The sequence below is a fragment of the Rhinopithecus roxellana genome, chromosome 7 (genome assembly GCF_007565055.1).
Source record: "Rhinopithecus roxellana isolate Shanxi Qingling chromosome 7, ASM756505v1, whole genome shotgun sequence".
NCBI lineage: Eukaryota > Metazoa > Chordata > Mammalia > Primates > Cercopithecidae > Rhinopithecus > Rhinopithecus roxellana.
In genome coordinates this window covers 96,994,011-97,011,145 of record NC_044555.1, presented here as the reverse complement: position 1 = coordinate 97,011,145, position 17,135 = coordinate 96,994,011, and the positions used below count along the sequence as shown (strand labels likewise).

The 17,135-nt window shown below is 47.0% G+C and overlaps 1 protein-coding gene across 12 annotated transcripts in view; it reads right to left on the bottom strand.

Annotated features, from left to right (window-relative positions):
* The window catches only part of TMEM164 (transmembrane protein 164), a 186,536-nt gene extending 172,956 nt beyond the window's left edge, over positions 1-13,580 (bottom strand). For 3 of the 12 annotated variants that reach the window (XM_030933592.1, XM_030933588.1, XM_030933591.1), the window contains exons 1-2: positions 13,373-13,509; positions 12,006-12,670 (exon numbers count right to left, since the gene is read on the bottom strand). In XM_030933592.1, the coding sequence (XP_030789452.1) occupies positions 12,006-12,395 (390 nt within the window). In that variant the 5' untranslated portion in view covers positions 12,396-12,670; positions 13,373-13,509. Of the gene's footprint in view, positions 1-12,005; positions 12,671-12,985; positions 13,090-13,372 lie in introns of those variants that run through there. The other 9 variants (XM_030933598.1, XM_030933599.1, XR_004058288.1 and 6 more) reach the window with 9 other exon arrangements.
* Positions 13,581-17,135: the final 3,555 nt, after the last annotated feature.

Here is a 17,135-nt window from a genome sequence, read left to right as displayed (position 1 = left end):
GGATACAGCACATCCCCCACATCTCAAGGCCTGAAATCACATGACCAAGGTCTAGGCCCCAGAAGGCTGTACTTAAAGGGGGCCTTCTCTAGTGATTGGATGCTTAGGCCCCAGAGCGTCTTGAAAACCAGGCCCCAGAGCAAAGTCTTGAAAAGGAGGAGAGCTGGTCTTAAGGAGAGAGGATTACCATATCCCAGAGATTTAAGAATAATTGGTTTTTTTCTGTCCATTTGCTGATGTGAAAAGCCAAGGCACAGTGAAGTCTTCTCCTGAAAGCAGCACAGTTTCCACTATACCATGCTTCTCCTTCAGCTAAGATACTGGTCCACTTGAAAACTACCTTTCACCCAGGAGCTCTGGGGATGGCCTTTTCTCCTCTAATAGTTATCTAACTCTGGTAATAGTTGGCACTGGAGAAAGTTACACTCCCCTTAATCAAAAGAAATAAATGAAAAAGTAAAAAAAAAAAAAAAAAAAACCATTCACCAGTCTATGCCCACCCCATTCCCCCAAACTCACTCCTTTCATACTTCTGTCACAAACTCACTGGTTTCCTAGACTACCAATCTCAAGACGGTTTGCACCATGGAGCCAGCCCACTGATAAAGAGCAGTAATAATTAAGCCAGTAGGTCCCCGGAAAGCTAAGCTTCCTAACAATGAGAGCCACCCTCTAAATTCTTTAAATCTTAGAGATGTAGGCCGGGCGCGGTGGCTCAAGCCTGTAATCCCAGCACTTTGGGAGGCCGAGACGGGCGGATCACGAGGTCAGGAGATCGAGACCATCCTGGCTAACACGGTGAAACCCCGTCTCTACTAAAAAATACAGAAAACTAGCCAGGCGAGGTGGCGGGCGCCTGTAGTCCCAGCTACTCGGGAGGCAGGAGAATGGCGTAAACCCGGGAGGCGGAGCTTGCAGTGAGCTGAGATCCGGCCACTGCACTCCAGCCTGGGCGACACAGCAAGACTCCGTCTCAAAAAAAAAAAAAAAAAAAAAAAAAGTCTTAGAGATGTAAGAAGAATTGCCGTTTTAAACAGAATCACCCAGTCACCCAGAAAGGACTGGATAATTTAAAGTGTCTTTACATTACCCACAAACATGTCCTTAAGCCTCAGTCAAGCAACCCTGTCCCGCAGAAATTATTACATGGGTGCTAACTTCATGGAACCAATACCTTTGCCCACTGCATACAATTATGATGCCAGGGAAGATTTTCTTGGAAAAGCTTTCCTGTAGCAAATCCCTACCATCTTATTGCAACAACAGGCACCTAGGCTCGAAGCAGCAGCCATAGTGAGAATGATGATGACCGTCATCATCACCCTCACCATCTTAGTTGCCGACATCATTGTCATCATCATCATCATCGTTTAAATGTACTGAATGTTTTGGCCGGGCGCAGTGGCTCAAGCCTGTAATCCCAGCACTTTGGGAGGCTGAGACGGGCGGATCACGAGGTCAGGAGATCGAGACCATCCTGGCTAACATGGTGAAACCCCGTCTCTACTAAAAAATACAAAAAACTAGCCGGGCAAGGTGGCGGGCGCCTGTAGTCCCAGCTACTCAGGAGGCTGAGGCAGGAGAATGGCATAAAACCCGGGAGGCGGAGCTTGCAGTGAGCTGAGATCTGGCCACTGCACCCCAGCCTGGGCGACAGAGCAAGACTCCGTCTCAAAAACAAACAAACAAAAAAAATATGTACTGAATGCTTCTTATGTGCCAGATACTATCTTAAATGTTTTATTAATATTCTCTCATTTTTCTCACTTAATACTCACAACAACTCTGGTAATGTTCAAGTTTGATCATACCATTTTATGAATGTGGGAACACAGGCTCAGAGAGGTTAAGTAATTTGCCCACGGTTACAGAGCTAGTGGTAGAATTTGAATCTAGGCTTTTACCACCCTAGAGCCTATACTCTTACCCAATACACCACTATGATCTTGAAATGTTAAGTAATACTATTATTATTTAAAAAACTGCTAACATTTATTTAGTGCACACAGTAAGCCAGAAATTCTGCTAAATACTTGATTTAAATTATTTTATTTAACCCTCACAACAACCCTATTATTATTCCCATTTTACAGATGCAGCCAAGTAACATGCCTAAGGTATAACATGGTGATGGCGCTCAAACCCAAACCCAGGAAATATGGTCCAAAGGCTCTATCCATCAAGCTGAACATGCATTAGGAAAATGAAGCATTTCTACTGCCCTACTTAAGTCAGGATCCCCGCTGTGTCCCAGTCCAAGCCTACAATGTCCCAGCAAGAATTTGGCAAGTAAATGCCAATGAGGAAACTTATCTGGCCCTGATGCGTACATACCAGCCACTCAGATCTGATTAATGTAGGAAAAGAAGATCAAAACTCTTTATAGAAGTCTCTCTTTACCCCATTTTCCTTCAACCTGATTTCTGAAGAGAACACCTGACTACTAGCCTTTTTGCGCTCTGTCCAGAACATCTAATAAGTGTTTACCCAGGACTCCCAGAGCCATAGTTAAGGGCCTTAATGTGCAATCTGGCTCTGCACGTTGTTTAATCAGCACCTGAATGAAATGTCTCTTTGCTAGCAACAGCCAGAGCACAGTCAGTCAGAGTCTTTCTGCAAATACAGCTGGTCGATTGGCAAAGACAATTCAATTCACAGGCAAAATACACCCTGACTTTACACCACTACTGGCATGTGATGGAGATGGGGAGACTGAAGGCATTTGGCTAGAATTAGGGTGGTACCATGCTTCCTTTCCCCTCCAGATGATCTCACTCCTCCCTCTCCTACCCACCTAAACACATGGCCACAGGGCAGAGTTTGCACTATTTTCGCCAAACAGGCCAATCCTGTCTGACTTCCTGGCTCCTGCAATATTCCCTTCCCTCAACACCACCCAGCTCAGAATAAAACTCATATTATCCTTCCTCCCTCTGCCATTTCCTCCAGCAGCTACTAGACAGGAACCAAAACCAATCAAGAGATCCCCCAAACTCTCCCCTTCAGGATCTCATGCTGGTAACAGGTCCAAGTGCCTTGATGCCCATGAACTGACAGATGTGCAAGCGCTGCCCTGTGTAGCCAGGAAAGAGCTGAGTAAACACAGAGGACTGACTGCTGCCCAGAAGAGGGGTCCTCCCCAGGCCTTCAGATTAACTGCTGCATCCAAGCACTGTGGAGGGAGATTTACATTAATATGAAACCCTGGGGGTCAGCACGTAGGGTGGCAAGGCATAGATAACTCCAGTTCTCCTGATCAGGGTCTTTAGGGGGAGAGAAGAGGCCAAAACCTGAGCAAGGGACATGAGAAAGGACATCTGCTTAAAAACACTAGACACAGTCTACCAATTAGATATAATGTTAGGGTAACAGGCCCTTTTTTAAAACTTATCCTCTCCCTGATGCCCAGTGGAGTCTGTCCACTCACACTTCAGTATGAACCTCTGAAATAAAACTGCTTTCTTCCTAATCCCCCCATGGCTATCATCTCCTCTGAAGAGATGGACATTTTGAATTACAGAAAGAATTGTTTTGGAGCTTGCAGTACTCTGGAAGAAGGCAAGCTTGTGTGGGGTGGATCAGGTGGAGAGACTTGGAAACAGGGAAGAAGAGATATGAAAAAGAAAGGTAGAAAGATGGCACCACATTTCATTAGTGCTGCTGTGAACTTTTGAGCAGTAACCATCCACAAGCCAGTAAAAATCATCTACTGGTTGCAGGTGGGATGCCTGCTATCTCCTCATTTCTCACATTTAATGTCGCTCACTTACCCCAATATTCTGTGCCTCTGTCGTTGACAGTGTGGGCCCTCCTTGGGACAGCACAGAGAACAAAATTTTCTATCTCATCCCCTATCAAGGACGCAAGGGCATCTGCAGCTCGCTTATCAACAGCCTAGAAATAACAGAGCATTCCTAGAGTTTCACTTAGTTGGCCAAGGGAGAAGACATCTACCCCTGATAATAATAAGCAAATAATTCCAGGTGACAGTTGAGACACTTTTCTGTGAAGGAGGAAGCAACTCTGTGAACTTATGTTAGGATCTCTCAAAGTGAGGTCAAAGGCTCACAGGCATTAGAATCATCTGGGATTTTGTTATAAATGCAGATTCCCATCCTCATCCTAGACCTGCTCAGAATTGCTGTGAAGAGAGCTAGACATCTACATTATAACAAACTTCCAAGGGATTCTTTCACAAATAAAGTTTGACAATCACTGCTCTCCACATCCATCCATTTCCTGTCCACTTGAACTCTGGGTAAGTGAACAGATACTAAATAGGAGAAATGGGGAGATAGCACATAGCCTTTGCACTTATTGTTTCTTATGCCTAGAACAGCTTTCCTTCCTCCATCACCCAATGAACTCCTACTCATGCAAGTACATTTATTGAGCACCTACTAGAGCCAGTCTCTGTTCTAGGCACTAAGAGAACAAAAACCAAGGGTCCTTGCTTTCATGGAGCTAACATGAGCCAGCTCAAATGCCACCTCTTCTAGGAAGCTTTCCTTAATTGCATTAGGGGAAGAAAAAGACCCCCGTCCTGTATGCTTCATTCAAACCTGTTACTATACATATAATACTGTAATTTAGTTGGTCTATTTCCTTGTCCATCTCATCAAAACTGTGAGCAAAATGAGGGCAAAGGCTACTGCTTTTTTTTTTTTTTTTTGGTTTTGCTTTTACTTTAGAAGGTACATCAGCAATGACTGCTTCTTATTTGTCTTTGAATCTAAAATGCCTGGCACCAATGTTTGGCACACAATAGGCATTCGATAAATATCTGTTGAGTGAATGCAAGAAACAATAAACTCCCACGAACATTTAAAACAAGAGTCCTGCAAACAGAGTCAGCATGCAACAACCATGTGTCAATATTCCCTCTTGTTAGTCCCTGTAGATCTTAGAGACTGGAAAGGGGGGGATATAGAATGACTGAAAGGATATATTCCGTATATCACTGGAAGGTAATAAAGGTGGCCTGGTTGAAATACTCCATTGACATAACTAACAGTCACCAAACAAGCCACTGGAACTCTATAGCTACCTAAAAACTCTCTTCACAATAACTTGGGGCCCTCATCCTCTAATCTGAATCACACTATTTAACAGGTATTGAGGCGGTGCCAGAAGACTTAACGCCTTGCCCACAGATCACCCAGACTCCTGCTCAGTTAGGACGGGCACTGAAACCAACTTCCCACCTAATTACTTCAGCCACTACATGATGTCTCTAAAAGTGGGGTCCAAGGCTGACCAGCATTAGAATCACCCAAGAGCTGGTATAAATGCAGATTCCCATCCTCACCCTAGACCTGCTCAGAATCACTGTGTAGAGAACAAGGTATCTGCATTATAACAAGCTTCCAAGAGGCTCTTTTACAAATAAAGTTTGACAATCACTGCTCTCCATATCCATAGTCTCTTCGTGTTCACTTAGCCGGTTACCGGCAGGGAGAGGAGCACCTGAGACAAGACATTCTCAATTTAACAAAATATATGAAAGACCGGGAGAAGCAGAGAAACCTGGCTCTTCATTTCAATGAGGCACAACAATGAGGTATCCACTGAAAAATACAAGAGGAGAGAAAAAGGAAAAGTGAGGCTCTGGCTTAATAACATTTTTTATTTATATGATATTAAGAAGCAAGAAAGTTGGCATGTCCAAGAGATTAAGATCAAGATCCAACAGCATAATTTCCTGATTGGGAGAAAAGCAAACAGACACTTTGGGCCAAGAGTGGAGATTCTAATAACCAGTTCTTTGTGATGGAAATTCTACAAAAAGATGTGCGAGCAGGAGCTGAGATTGCCTCACTCCTGTGGCTATTTCAAAAAACAGGCAGAAAGTTCTTTTTTTTTTTTTTTGGAGACAGAGTCTTGCTCTGTCACCCAGGCTGGAGTGCAGTGGCGTGGTATCAGCTTACTGCAACCTCTGCCTCCCGGGTTCAAGCGATTCTCCTGCCTCAGCCTCCCAAGTAGCTGGGATTACAGGTGTGTGCCACCATGCCTGGCTAATTTTTTGTATTTTTAGTAGAGAGAGGGTTTCCCCGTGTTAGCCAAGGTGGTCTCGATCTCCTGACCTCGTGATCCGCCTGCCTTGGCCTCCCAAAGTGCTGGGATTACAGGCGTGTGCCATCATGCCCGATTGGAAGATTCTCTTAACAGGAACATAAGGCCACCATTGGAGAAAGAGAAAAGGAAAGCAGAAAGTCACTTCCACCAATCAATCAGTCACCATTATCCAGGTACACAATAAACAATTAATGTGCATATACAGTATTATATTCAGCTCTACAAGGAGTTACAAAGGAAAAACCCACTATTCCTCTACTTTAAAAAAGTATTCCCACTAATGGTAGAGAAACATTAAAGAAAAATGCAAAAAAAACAAGTGATCTGGCCAAACACAAGATTACCTACATGCATACAAAGGTATTCATCAAAGAGCCCAACATTCTGACAAGTATTCAGATGGCTGGGAAAGGAGGACAAAAAGTGTTACTGGAATGACTGGAATAACTGGAGTCAGGTCAGGCTCCTCTGGAAAGGTTTCGTAGAGGAGAATCTTCAGGGGAGTATTTATAGAGGGGAGGAAACTAAAAACAAGTCCCATGAAGACTGAGAACAAGGTGGCACATGTGTGGCAAAGGAATAAAAATTCTGGGAGCTTGTGGATCATCCACTGAGTAGAGGCCAGCAACATACTGTTATTTAAAAGCAAGCTGACTTGTATTAACAGGTGCAACGCATTAAAAGACTGGGAAAAAAATATTACCTCTCTGCTTGGTGTGGGCTGGACCTCTCGTAAGTTTACAGTGTCCAGTTTTATAGGCCATGCATCAGAAAGGTATCCAGACACAGGCAAGGATCCAGAGAAAAGTAACAAAAATGATTAGAGGAATGCCTTCTAGAAGCTATCAAGATAGGTGCAAGGAGTTGAGCTTTGTCGGTTTCTGAGTATGAAGTTAAAACTATATTGGTCATCTGCCATCTTTGACCAGTTCTGCCCAGCTTCTCTGTTTAAGTGATCACATAATTATTCAGAGAATTCAAGTGCTTCATTTCCACATGGCCCGTTTCACAGAGAAGACTGAGATAGGAAAAGGTTAAATAGTTTGCTGAGGTTCCTATAGCAAGCCATGAGCAAAACTAGCATCATAATTTTAAATCCCGGGGCTGTCTGTAGGTTGTTTAATTCACCAATCCACAGCACCTCTCTTTATATGGACACCCCTAAAGACTGTAACAATGAAAGATGGAAAAATTCTCTGCAAATTTCCTTGGGGGGAGAAATAAACTAAAAAGGAATGTCGTGTCTCACTAGTGAGGCCCCTATAAACATCATCTCCTTGTATCCCCCTGGACTGATGACACAGGACACAGTGCATCTGATAAGCTGTCAGCAGATGGCTGGATCCCTTATTGTACCCATTACCCACCAACGTCAATTCCAAGCAGGAATGATAATCAGTGCTCCAGACAACAGATGGAGAATGAGGAGGTGTGTCTGGTCTGAAGTCAAGGGGGAAAACAGAAAGCCAAGTTTCTCAAATCCATCAGGTTTTCTCTAAAACAAATTCATCACATAACAACTGGAATGCAACAGTGTGTATTCAGCGAGTTGCAAAGGGTTTCACGAAAAGCCCAGGACTTTCTGAGTGTGTGTCATTCTACACTTTTAGCAAGGAGGGAGGACGTAAGAAAATCAGTGAACCCAAAGCGGGTAAGCCATATTTGGTTGAAGTTAGATTTCTAATATATTGTAAAGAAGACAAAAAATCAAATAGCTACAGCAACTCTAAAAAAGGATGGGATTCAGCGTTACTCACTAAAAACCAACAGCTTGGGACTAAGGGGTCAACAGCACCAATTATTCTTTGCCAGATGTCCAGCCTGGATACAGCCTGCCTTATGCGCATAGACATCGAGGGTTAAATGGCATATGCTGCACCCCACTAAGTTCTGTGCCTAATCAGGAGATGCTGGCACAGACACATACAGAACCAACAGGAATTGGACAGTTAAACAAGACATCCCAAATGGGATCTTTTCCTTAAGTTTCTAAGACAAAGACAATATAACTGCACTCAAGGAGGGTAAAGGGCCACTAAATTAAGACCAGCAGTCTTTACAACCATCAGTCAAACTATCCAGCATTTTAACCCTTCTGCTGAGAAACTGTAGATTTTTAAGACTTAAATAGCTATGAGAATCTCTTCCTGCTAAGCCCAGATTCCCACTGTGGCAGCTCAGTTCTAAAGCCACCTGTGCCACTAACTTACTGGGTGATATTTGGTAGACAGTACAGTCACTCCATAAATTCACTCCCTGTCACCCATACCTGCCAAAATCATAAGCAAAAAGGGACTAGCCATGCTTGAAGAAACATTTATTGGTATAATTGATAGACACCACTGATATTTAGCAAGGGGTTTAGCAACCATGTGCTAACCTTGGTGCTTGCTGATCTTGAGAACACTCAGATTTTATCTCTGGCTGGAGGCTCAGCTATGAGATAGTGCAACGTCAATCATACATGCCTGTATCAGTCTACAGTCCCAGGACACGTTTGAGAAATCAGACAAGGCCAAAAAGAAACCTGACAGGATGAATATTAATCAATAACAGAACCTGGACACAAGTACTGCCCTTCCTTATGCTACTGAAGTTGGCAGTCACCCAAAGGCAGCATGGCTATGACGAGAGCCTGTGTAACAAGGCCTTGGGAATGACTATTTTGCAGACTGAAAAACGAGAGACGGGGAGACTAACCAATTTCCCTCCAACGTATCTATTTCCTGGCCTAAAGCAATACCTTACTTGTTACAAACTTACACTGACTGTCTGAGGAAGGCCTTTTTTTATAAAGCCCAAACTGAGTCATCCTGTTGAGAGACACACATCAGACATGTCTCTGCTAAGTTATCCCTTTCACTTCAGCTAGTATCTCTCTTTCCTTGTTAGGACTTCTAAATTCCACAGAATTTGCCACTACAACATAGCCTAATTCAGCTAATTCACTTGCTAAACATTTCTTTGTATTTGGTATCTGCTCTTTGGAATATACACTGTTGCAGGAAACATTTTAACATCCCTTTCTCCAGGCCTAAGCTAAATGTAACCATGTATATGAAAGTGCCTTGTAAACAGTAAGTGCTAGATGAATGCAAGGTATTATGGTATGCTGAGTATACATACTATTATTGGTCATTGCTGCAACCAAGTCAGAAAATTATTTCCAACCATCTGCTGTTAATCTTTTTTTTTTTCTTGGACTCATCAAATTTTAAAAATCCATACATTCCTGCTTCCCAGGAAAAGCCATATGGAGGGTATAGAAAGTTGGATTAATCAGAGGCTAGGTCTCCTGGTACGCCAGGGGTTACTATTTAAATGATACAAAGCAGTGATATAGCCGGGCGCGGTGGCTCAAGCCTGTAATCCCAGCACTTTGGGAGGCCGAGACGGGCGGATCACGAGGTCAGGAGATCGAGACCATCCTGGCTAACACGGTGAAACCCCGTCTCTACTAAAAACTACAAAAAACTAGCCGGGCGACGTGGCGGCGCCTGTAGTCCCAGCTACTCGGGAGGCTGAGACAGGAGAATGGCGTGAACCCGGGAGGCGGAGCTTGCAGTGAGCTGAGATCCGGCCACAGCACTCCAGCCTGGGTGACAGAGCGAGACTCCGTCTCAAAAAAAAAAAAAAAAAAAAAAAAAACAAAGCAGTGATATAGAAGAAAAGGGCAAAAAAGCATAATTCTGATGGGGCTCAAGAACTCCTTGGCATGGAGTTCCCCCATCCTAAGGCTTCAAAGTCCTAAAGTGCCATCATCCTCTGCATGTGTTCCCAAGCATGGCCCAGCTGAGTTTACTTTACTGGAGAGACACAGGGAGAAAACAATGAATGGGGACTGGCCACCTGACTTCTACAGAGAAGAAACTAGCTTCCTTTTTTTTCCACACAGGAGGTCAAAAGCATTTCAGGATAGCTCTCTGTCGCATACCCATCTACGAGTTATGGGGACAAGAATCACATAGACTGTCAAGAGCTAGGAGGGCAACTCTGCCTCATTTTATAGGTAGGCAAACTGAGGGCCAGGAAGAGTACTTTCTCCAAAGTCACACAATGAATTAATGCCAGCACTAGGTCTCCAGAGTCCTCTAAGAGCCTCTAAAAATCTTTCTTCTAAAAACCATGGTGGTGCCAGTCTTGACGTCATCACACTAGCAGCAGCCAGGCTGAATTTAGTCCTTTGTTGACCTTGTAGATATGTGGTTGCCAGAGGCCTCAAGACCACTTTGTAGAAGATGCACCCTTTGACCCTCACCACCTGCCATCCTAAAAAAAAGCACTCCTGTCCCGACAGCCTCACACAGCATCGGCTGAGATGCGTTGTTTCCTATCATTAACAAAAAGCCCATTCATTAAAAAAAGAAAGAAAGAAGACTGGCTCAAATTTACACAGAAGGTCTAGCTAGGACAGCCCTGGACTTCCTGTGAACTGCATCACTTCCCAAGAAGCCCTTTCTTAAAAAATGCTGCCCACTCCAACCCGGATGCTTACGCCACCCAATCAAAAACAGCCGCTTTATTCCAAAGCTATCCACACCTTCTTACCCTATCTGCAAGAAGGGAAGGGGCCGGGGTCATTCACCACATCCAGGAGTCTGCAATCAAATGAGTTCCTAGGAACACAGTGCAAGCAAGTATCCAAGCCATGAGTAGACAGCGTGGTGCTCATCTGCCTGACACTTCCCACAGGACTGCCCCACCACCCACTGCCACCCTCACTTTGGGGGTGACAGTTTACAACCTCAAGGTGGATGAATTTGCTTTCCAACCCAAGCACTAATTCACCTTTTGGCTGCAAGCAAATGACCTGTCATTCATAAACCCCGCCAGGCCTGTAAAATGGAGATAATAATCTCAACCTCCTGCCCCAAGCTAGGCTGTCACAAGTCTCCAAAGAATAACCTTCTACAAACAAAAAGACAGTAAAGATGCTAATGACAGGTTTCAAAACTGCCCCTGAATAAAACACACCGGGTTTTCCACAGTCTGAAATCTAAAAAAGACTGATTGCTCTCCCAGTCTCCTCTTCATCCTCCTCCATGATTTTAGAGCTTTAGAACATCTCTCCACACAGGCTGAGTACAGACAGTCTCACTCTTGGTCCTCACCCAGATTATTTTTATGTATCTGGCAACTTGCCTTTTCAATCCCATTTGTTTTCCTTAGCACTGCTAATGGGTGGAAGTCGAGGAGGTAAAGAAATCAGCTTCCTAAGCACCCTTGGACTATGACCACAGGAGACAGAATGACAGTGATAAGATGGAGAGGTTTGCAAAAAAAGAAATACCCTCTCACCAGAATGATCACCAGCCCCAAGTTCACAAGTCAGCCTGGGAACCTGCTTCAGAACTCACTTAGTAGGAGCTTGGTGCTGCTCCAGTGCCTCAAAATGAAAAGGCAGACCTCACTCTAAGAGCATACACTCCCAAATGAAAGAGTCATCAAGAGAAACCTGTAAAAGTATTTCCCCAAAGTACCACAGTGTAGATGAGAAAGTTTATGTGACCACCTCCAGGAAAGAGTGTCACCAGGCCCCTGGGAAATTAACTACCACAGAAGGCAAGGGAGCTGGGTCATGGTCCACTGATGTGATTCAGAAAGGACACCTGGCTGGGGCTGGACTTCCTGCTAGTGAAAGGCCAGGGCAGGGCAGGGCAGGGCTGGGCTGGGCTGGGAGGGGAGGGGCAGCCAGTGTGAGTGCCAGTCGTTCCTAGGGTTAAGGCACAAGGTTCCTCACCTCCACTGTGGGGCTGACGCATTGTGCAAAGGTGAAAGAAAGCCAAACCTGAAATCGGCACAAAGGCTGGAAAATCATTTTTAAGGGTCCCACTCCCCACCGGGATGAGATGCTGTACACTATGGAGTGTCCTGAGCACACAAATGACTCTTATCACTTAGGCTGCCTAGGAAAAAGTCAACAGACTCACATGCATCATGGTGACCAGGTGACAGGGGTTGAGCAGGTAGATGACGGTCTTGGTGGCGAACTTAAAGCCCACCTCCACCCCGAAGGTCAGGCACAGGGCTACTAAGAGCAGATTCTTGCTCAGGCTCTCCTTGCCTTCCTCTGGCCGCTGGGTCACCTGCTCTGGCTGGCTGCCAGGGCTACCCCTACCGTCCTCCTTCGTCTGCCTCAGGATGTGCCGCAGGGCCACCAGGATCTCCAACAGGGCCAGGGTCAGGACCACCACACTTTCCAGCAGCCGCTGCTGCCAAGAGAGGAAGGCAGCACAGTCGGGGCCCCCATTGCCTGCAAAACTGGGGTCCACGCCCCCATAGAGCCAGTCCAGGAGGCTCTGGTAGCTATACCGGGACATGATGCAAAGTGGTTCTCCTTGACCACAGTGCAGGAGGCAAGAGTGAGATGGAACACAAGCCCAGAGGGTTGCCCGGGTGGTGGACCATGTAAGGCGGGCACACCCCACAACCCCCCTCCAGACACCAGGGCACCGAGAGTAGGGGAGAGGAAGCTACACGCAAGGCCCGGGGTAAAGTGCTGGCTCTAACTTGTCCCCACGGCTGTCTGGGGGAGCCCCCCGCGCTTCTCCAGTGGCCACCAACGAGGCAGGGTTGAAAGGAGCCGTTGGCCAATCTAAAAGGAAGGAGAGGAAAAAAAAAAAAAGGTCTCAAAGAGGCAATTGCATCGGGAATTAGGAAGCGGGAGGGGTAACTAGCGAGGGAAGAAAAGGGGAACGGGGCAGTGGCGAAGCAGGGGTCAGGGGAAGCCGGAGGCCGAGAGGGTCAGGGCGGGGGCCAAGGAGACCCGGCAGTGCTGCGGCAGCGAACCGGGAGCCAAAAGGGGTCAGAGCTAGGGGACACGCGGAGGCCAGGAGAGGAGCTAGCGGGGCCAGGCAGGCGGGGAGGGCGACGGGGATGGCAGGGACGCCGGACTCCTCGTCTCACGCACTCGCCACAGAGGGATCTCTTACTCCTGCAACCGCGTGGCCGTCTCTGCCCCCAGCTAGCAACTTCGCCGCCGACGGGCCCCTCCAGCCAATTTAGAGCCGTCCTGGTCCAGCCTCCCGCCCCCGGGTACACCCCCAAACCCCCAGCTCCACCCTCCGGCCCCAGACGCCCGCCCTCCAGGCAGCACCACCCCCAGCCCGCGGCCCGCCCGGGACCTGCCCCCCTCGCGCAGGCAGCTGCGGGAGGAAGCCGGAGGGAGGACGAGAGGCCGGGCCAGCCGGGGGCTGGACTAAAGCTGGCCCCCTCCCTCCGCCCCGGCGCCGCAACCTCCCGCGCCTCCCGCCGGGCCCCAGGGATCGGCCGCCGCGCCCCTCGGGGCTTCACTTACCGGCAGCTCGGCCCGCGGCCCCGGCTCGGGCTACTGCTCCACTCCCGCGCTCCCCGCGCCGGGCGCTGAGTTCCCCTGGCGGCCGCCGCTGCGGCGCACGACTCCTCCTCCCCGTCTTCCTCCCCCTGCAGCAGCCGCGCTCGCTTCCTCCTTCTTCCCCTCCCTCTCTCCTCCCCCTCGCCGCTGCCACCGCCACTGCCTCCCTCCCGTCCAGTTCAGCTCTCGCCCCACCACACGCCCTCGGGCCACGACTACTCCTTCTCGCCTCCTTCCCTTTTCTGCCTCTGGCACTCCCCTCACCCGTCCACCATTCACACCTCCCACCCTCCGCGGCTTCGGCTCTCCCTCCTCCGGCTCAGTCTCCGCCTCCTTCCTCCTCCTCCCTGGCCTGTCTCGTCTTCTGCACTCGGAGCCTGCACGCGTGCACAGCCACCCTCCTTCACAACCGTGTACAGAATTCGCCCCCTCGGTGAAGGCCTGTTGACTGGCTCCGCCTCCCGCGACCTGGTTCTCCAGGACACTTCTTTCTATACTGGACACATAGTAGGCACTTAGCCGGCCCGCCCTAACTACTTGTGCAGCGAATAAGCCTTTCTAGTAATGAGCAGCTTGGCTTTGGGGTGTGTGCTGGGTATGGCCGGCTCCTCTTCGTGATTCCTCCTTTCTGCCACGACTCATGCAAGACCAGAAAGGCATCTTCCCTCCCCTTTCTAGCCACAGCCCCACTCCACACTTCAGTGCCTAGGGCAGGGGCTTCTTTTCCCTGCTCCTCCCCCTCCTGCTCTGATCCAGTATTTTCTCTCTACCTCTTGCCACACAGACCACCCCTGCCACGCCCTCTCCCTCCCCCACTTCTCCCCTTTCTCCTGACAGGCCTTCAATGGTAGGCCAGTGGGAGGAAGAGAGGCTTCCCCTGACCTCTTTCCCTCCCCCTCTTCCCCCCTTCCCCCTCCCGAGAGCAGTTGCTTCCTAACCTATGCGTGGAAAAGCCAGCCAGGACTATATGAGTGTGGAGGAGCAGCTCTAAGCCCAAAACCTGGATAAGAGCAACTGACTGAAATAAAATCCCCTCTTCCTACCTGCTGCTTTTTACCCATTGGCTGTTTGCTTTTCTTGAAACAGGGGACAGTAAAAGAACCTTCTCAGGACCTACCTCATGTTGATTTAATATTTATTGAAGACTCACGATGAGTTAGAAGAATATCCAGAAAAACACAGTTAGGCACCTTGCCTAGGAAACACTTTTGGATGTTGGCTGCAAGCCAGGCTCAAAACATAAAATGCAATCTACTGTATTATCAGGCCATCGCCCTCCCGTTTTTTCCAAGTCTGGTTTTCCTAACAAGTACAGCCAGGTAGCCTTGTGTGGCTCCAAGTTTTGTACAACATCTACCATAGGCCTGATGTTCTCCAAGTGTCAGAGGCGTTAGAACCAGAGCGACTCCATCTTGAATAGGGGCTGGGTAAAATGAGGCTGAGACCTACTGAGCTGCATTCCCAAAAAGTCAGGCATTCCAAGTCACGGGATGAGACTGGAGATCGGTGGGCACAAGATTATAGGTCACAAAGACCTTGCCGATGCAGTAAAGAAGCCAGCCGGCCGGGCGTGGTGGCTCAAGCCTGTAATCCCAGCACTTTGGGAGGCCGAGACGGGCGGATCACGAGGTCAGGAGATCGAGACCATCCTGGCTAACACGGTGAAACCCCGTCTCTACTAAAAAAAAATACAAAAAAATTAGCCGGGCGAGATGGCAGGCGCCTGTAGTCCCAGCTACTTGGGAGGCTGAGGCGAGAGAATGGCGTAAACCCGGGAGGCGGAGCTTGCAGTGAGCTGAGATCTGGCCACTGCACTCCAGCCTGGGCGACAGAGCGAGACTCCGTCTCCAAAAAAAAAAAAAAAAAAAAAAAGAAGCCAGCCAAACCCCACTAAAATCAAAATGGTGATGAAAGTTAACTCTGGTCATCCTCACTGCTCATTATATGCAAATTATAACGTATTAGCATGCTAAAAGTCACTCCCACCAGCGTCCAGAAGTTACTCTACATGGTCTGAAAGGGGGAGGAACCCTCAGTTCCAAAAATTACCCACCCCATCCGGGAAAACTCATGAATAATCCACCCCTTGTTTAGCATATAATCAAGAAATAACCATAAGAATTATCTGTGGAGTAGCCATTCTTTATTCCTTTACTTTCTTAATAGACTTGCTTTGACTTTACTCCGAATTCTTTCTTGCCCCGAATTATTACTCGAGGTCCAAGAACCCTCTCTTGGGGTCTTCATCCAGACCCCTTTCCGGTAATACAAGTGCCAATTAATAAAGAACAACAACAAACAAGGCTTAATTCAGAGGCTCACTAGTTCATTCTCCTGTTGTTTTGTGAAATCCTCAGCAACATAACCAAGGAACATTAAGGACAAAGCTGTGGAGCACCTAGCAGTGGAATACAGCATCCCAAGACCTAAAGTTGCTATCTTCAAGGAAGCAAGAATGAGGGCATAGCACTTAGCCAATGGCTTCAGTAATCCCTCCAATATCCATGCTGAGCTTCTGTTGGGAATTTGGCCTAGACTGTCCTGAGTTTGCAACAATGACTATGGTTAATGACTGTAGCCAGGCCAGTTTTCTATATTGAGCCATAAATTCCTTTTTCACAGGCATGTTGAAGAAAAACGCCAAACTCTGTAAAATATCTGAGGAGATTTATTCTGCGCCAAATGTGAGGACCATGACATATGACACAGCCTCAGAAGGTCCTGAGATCCTGTGCTCGAGGTGGTTGGGTTACAGCTTGGTTTTATACATTTTAGAGAGACAGGAGTTACAGGCAAAGATATAAATCAATATATGTAAGGTATACATTGGTCTTAGCCTGGAGAGGCGGGACATCTCAGATGGTTGGGGGGACCTCACAGTCATAGGTGGATTCAAAGATTTTCTGACTAGCAATTGGTTGAAAAAGTTAAACTTTATCCAAAGAGTTGAAGTCAGCAGAAATAAATGCTTGAGTTAAGATAAAGGGTGTTGTGGAAGCCAAGATTCTTGCTACGTAGATGAAGCCAACAGGTAGCAATCTTCAGAAAGAATAGATGTAAAATCTCTTATTGGACCTTAAAAGGTGTCCGACTCTTAGTTAAATCTCTCCTGGATCATGAAAGGACCTGGAAAGGGAAGGAGATTCTCTACAGAAGGTACATTTTCTCCACAAGAGATAGCTTTGCAAGGCCATTTCAAAATATGTCAAAGAACTGTTTTTTGGGGTAAAATACTTTGATTTCCTTCAGGGCCTGCTTTCTGTCATGTGGTGCTATATACCAGGGTCAGGTTAGAATTTGGTATCTTATTGTCACGAAAAGTCTGTTTTGTCAGTCTTATGATCTCTATTTTAATGTTAATGCTGATCAATTGTGCATAAACTCCAAAGAGAGGGGGTATAATGAAGAATGTCCTCGAGGTTTTTTGAACATGGGAAATTCTGTGATGGTTTCTGTCAAGGTTTCTAATGATTTTTTATTGTGGTAAAATATAAAATTTGTCGTTTTAACTATTTTTTTCTTTTTCTTTTTCTTTTTTTTTTTTTTTTTTTTTTTGAGATAGAGTCTCGCTCTATTGCCCAAGCCAAAGTGCAGTGGTGCCATCTCGGCTCACTGCAACCTCCGCTTCCTGGGTTCAAGTAATTCTCCTGCCTCAGCCTCCCAAGTAGCTGGGACTACAGGCACTATGCCCAACTAATTTTTGAATTTTCAATAGAAACAGTGTTTC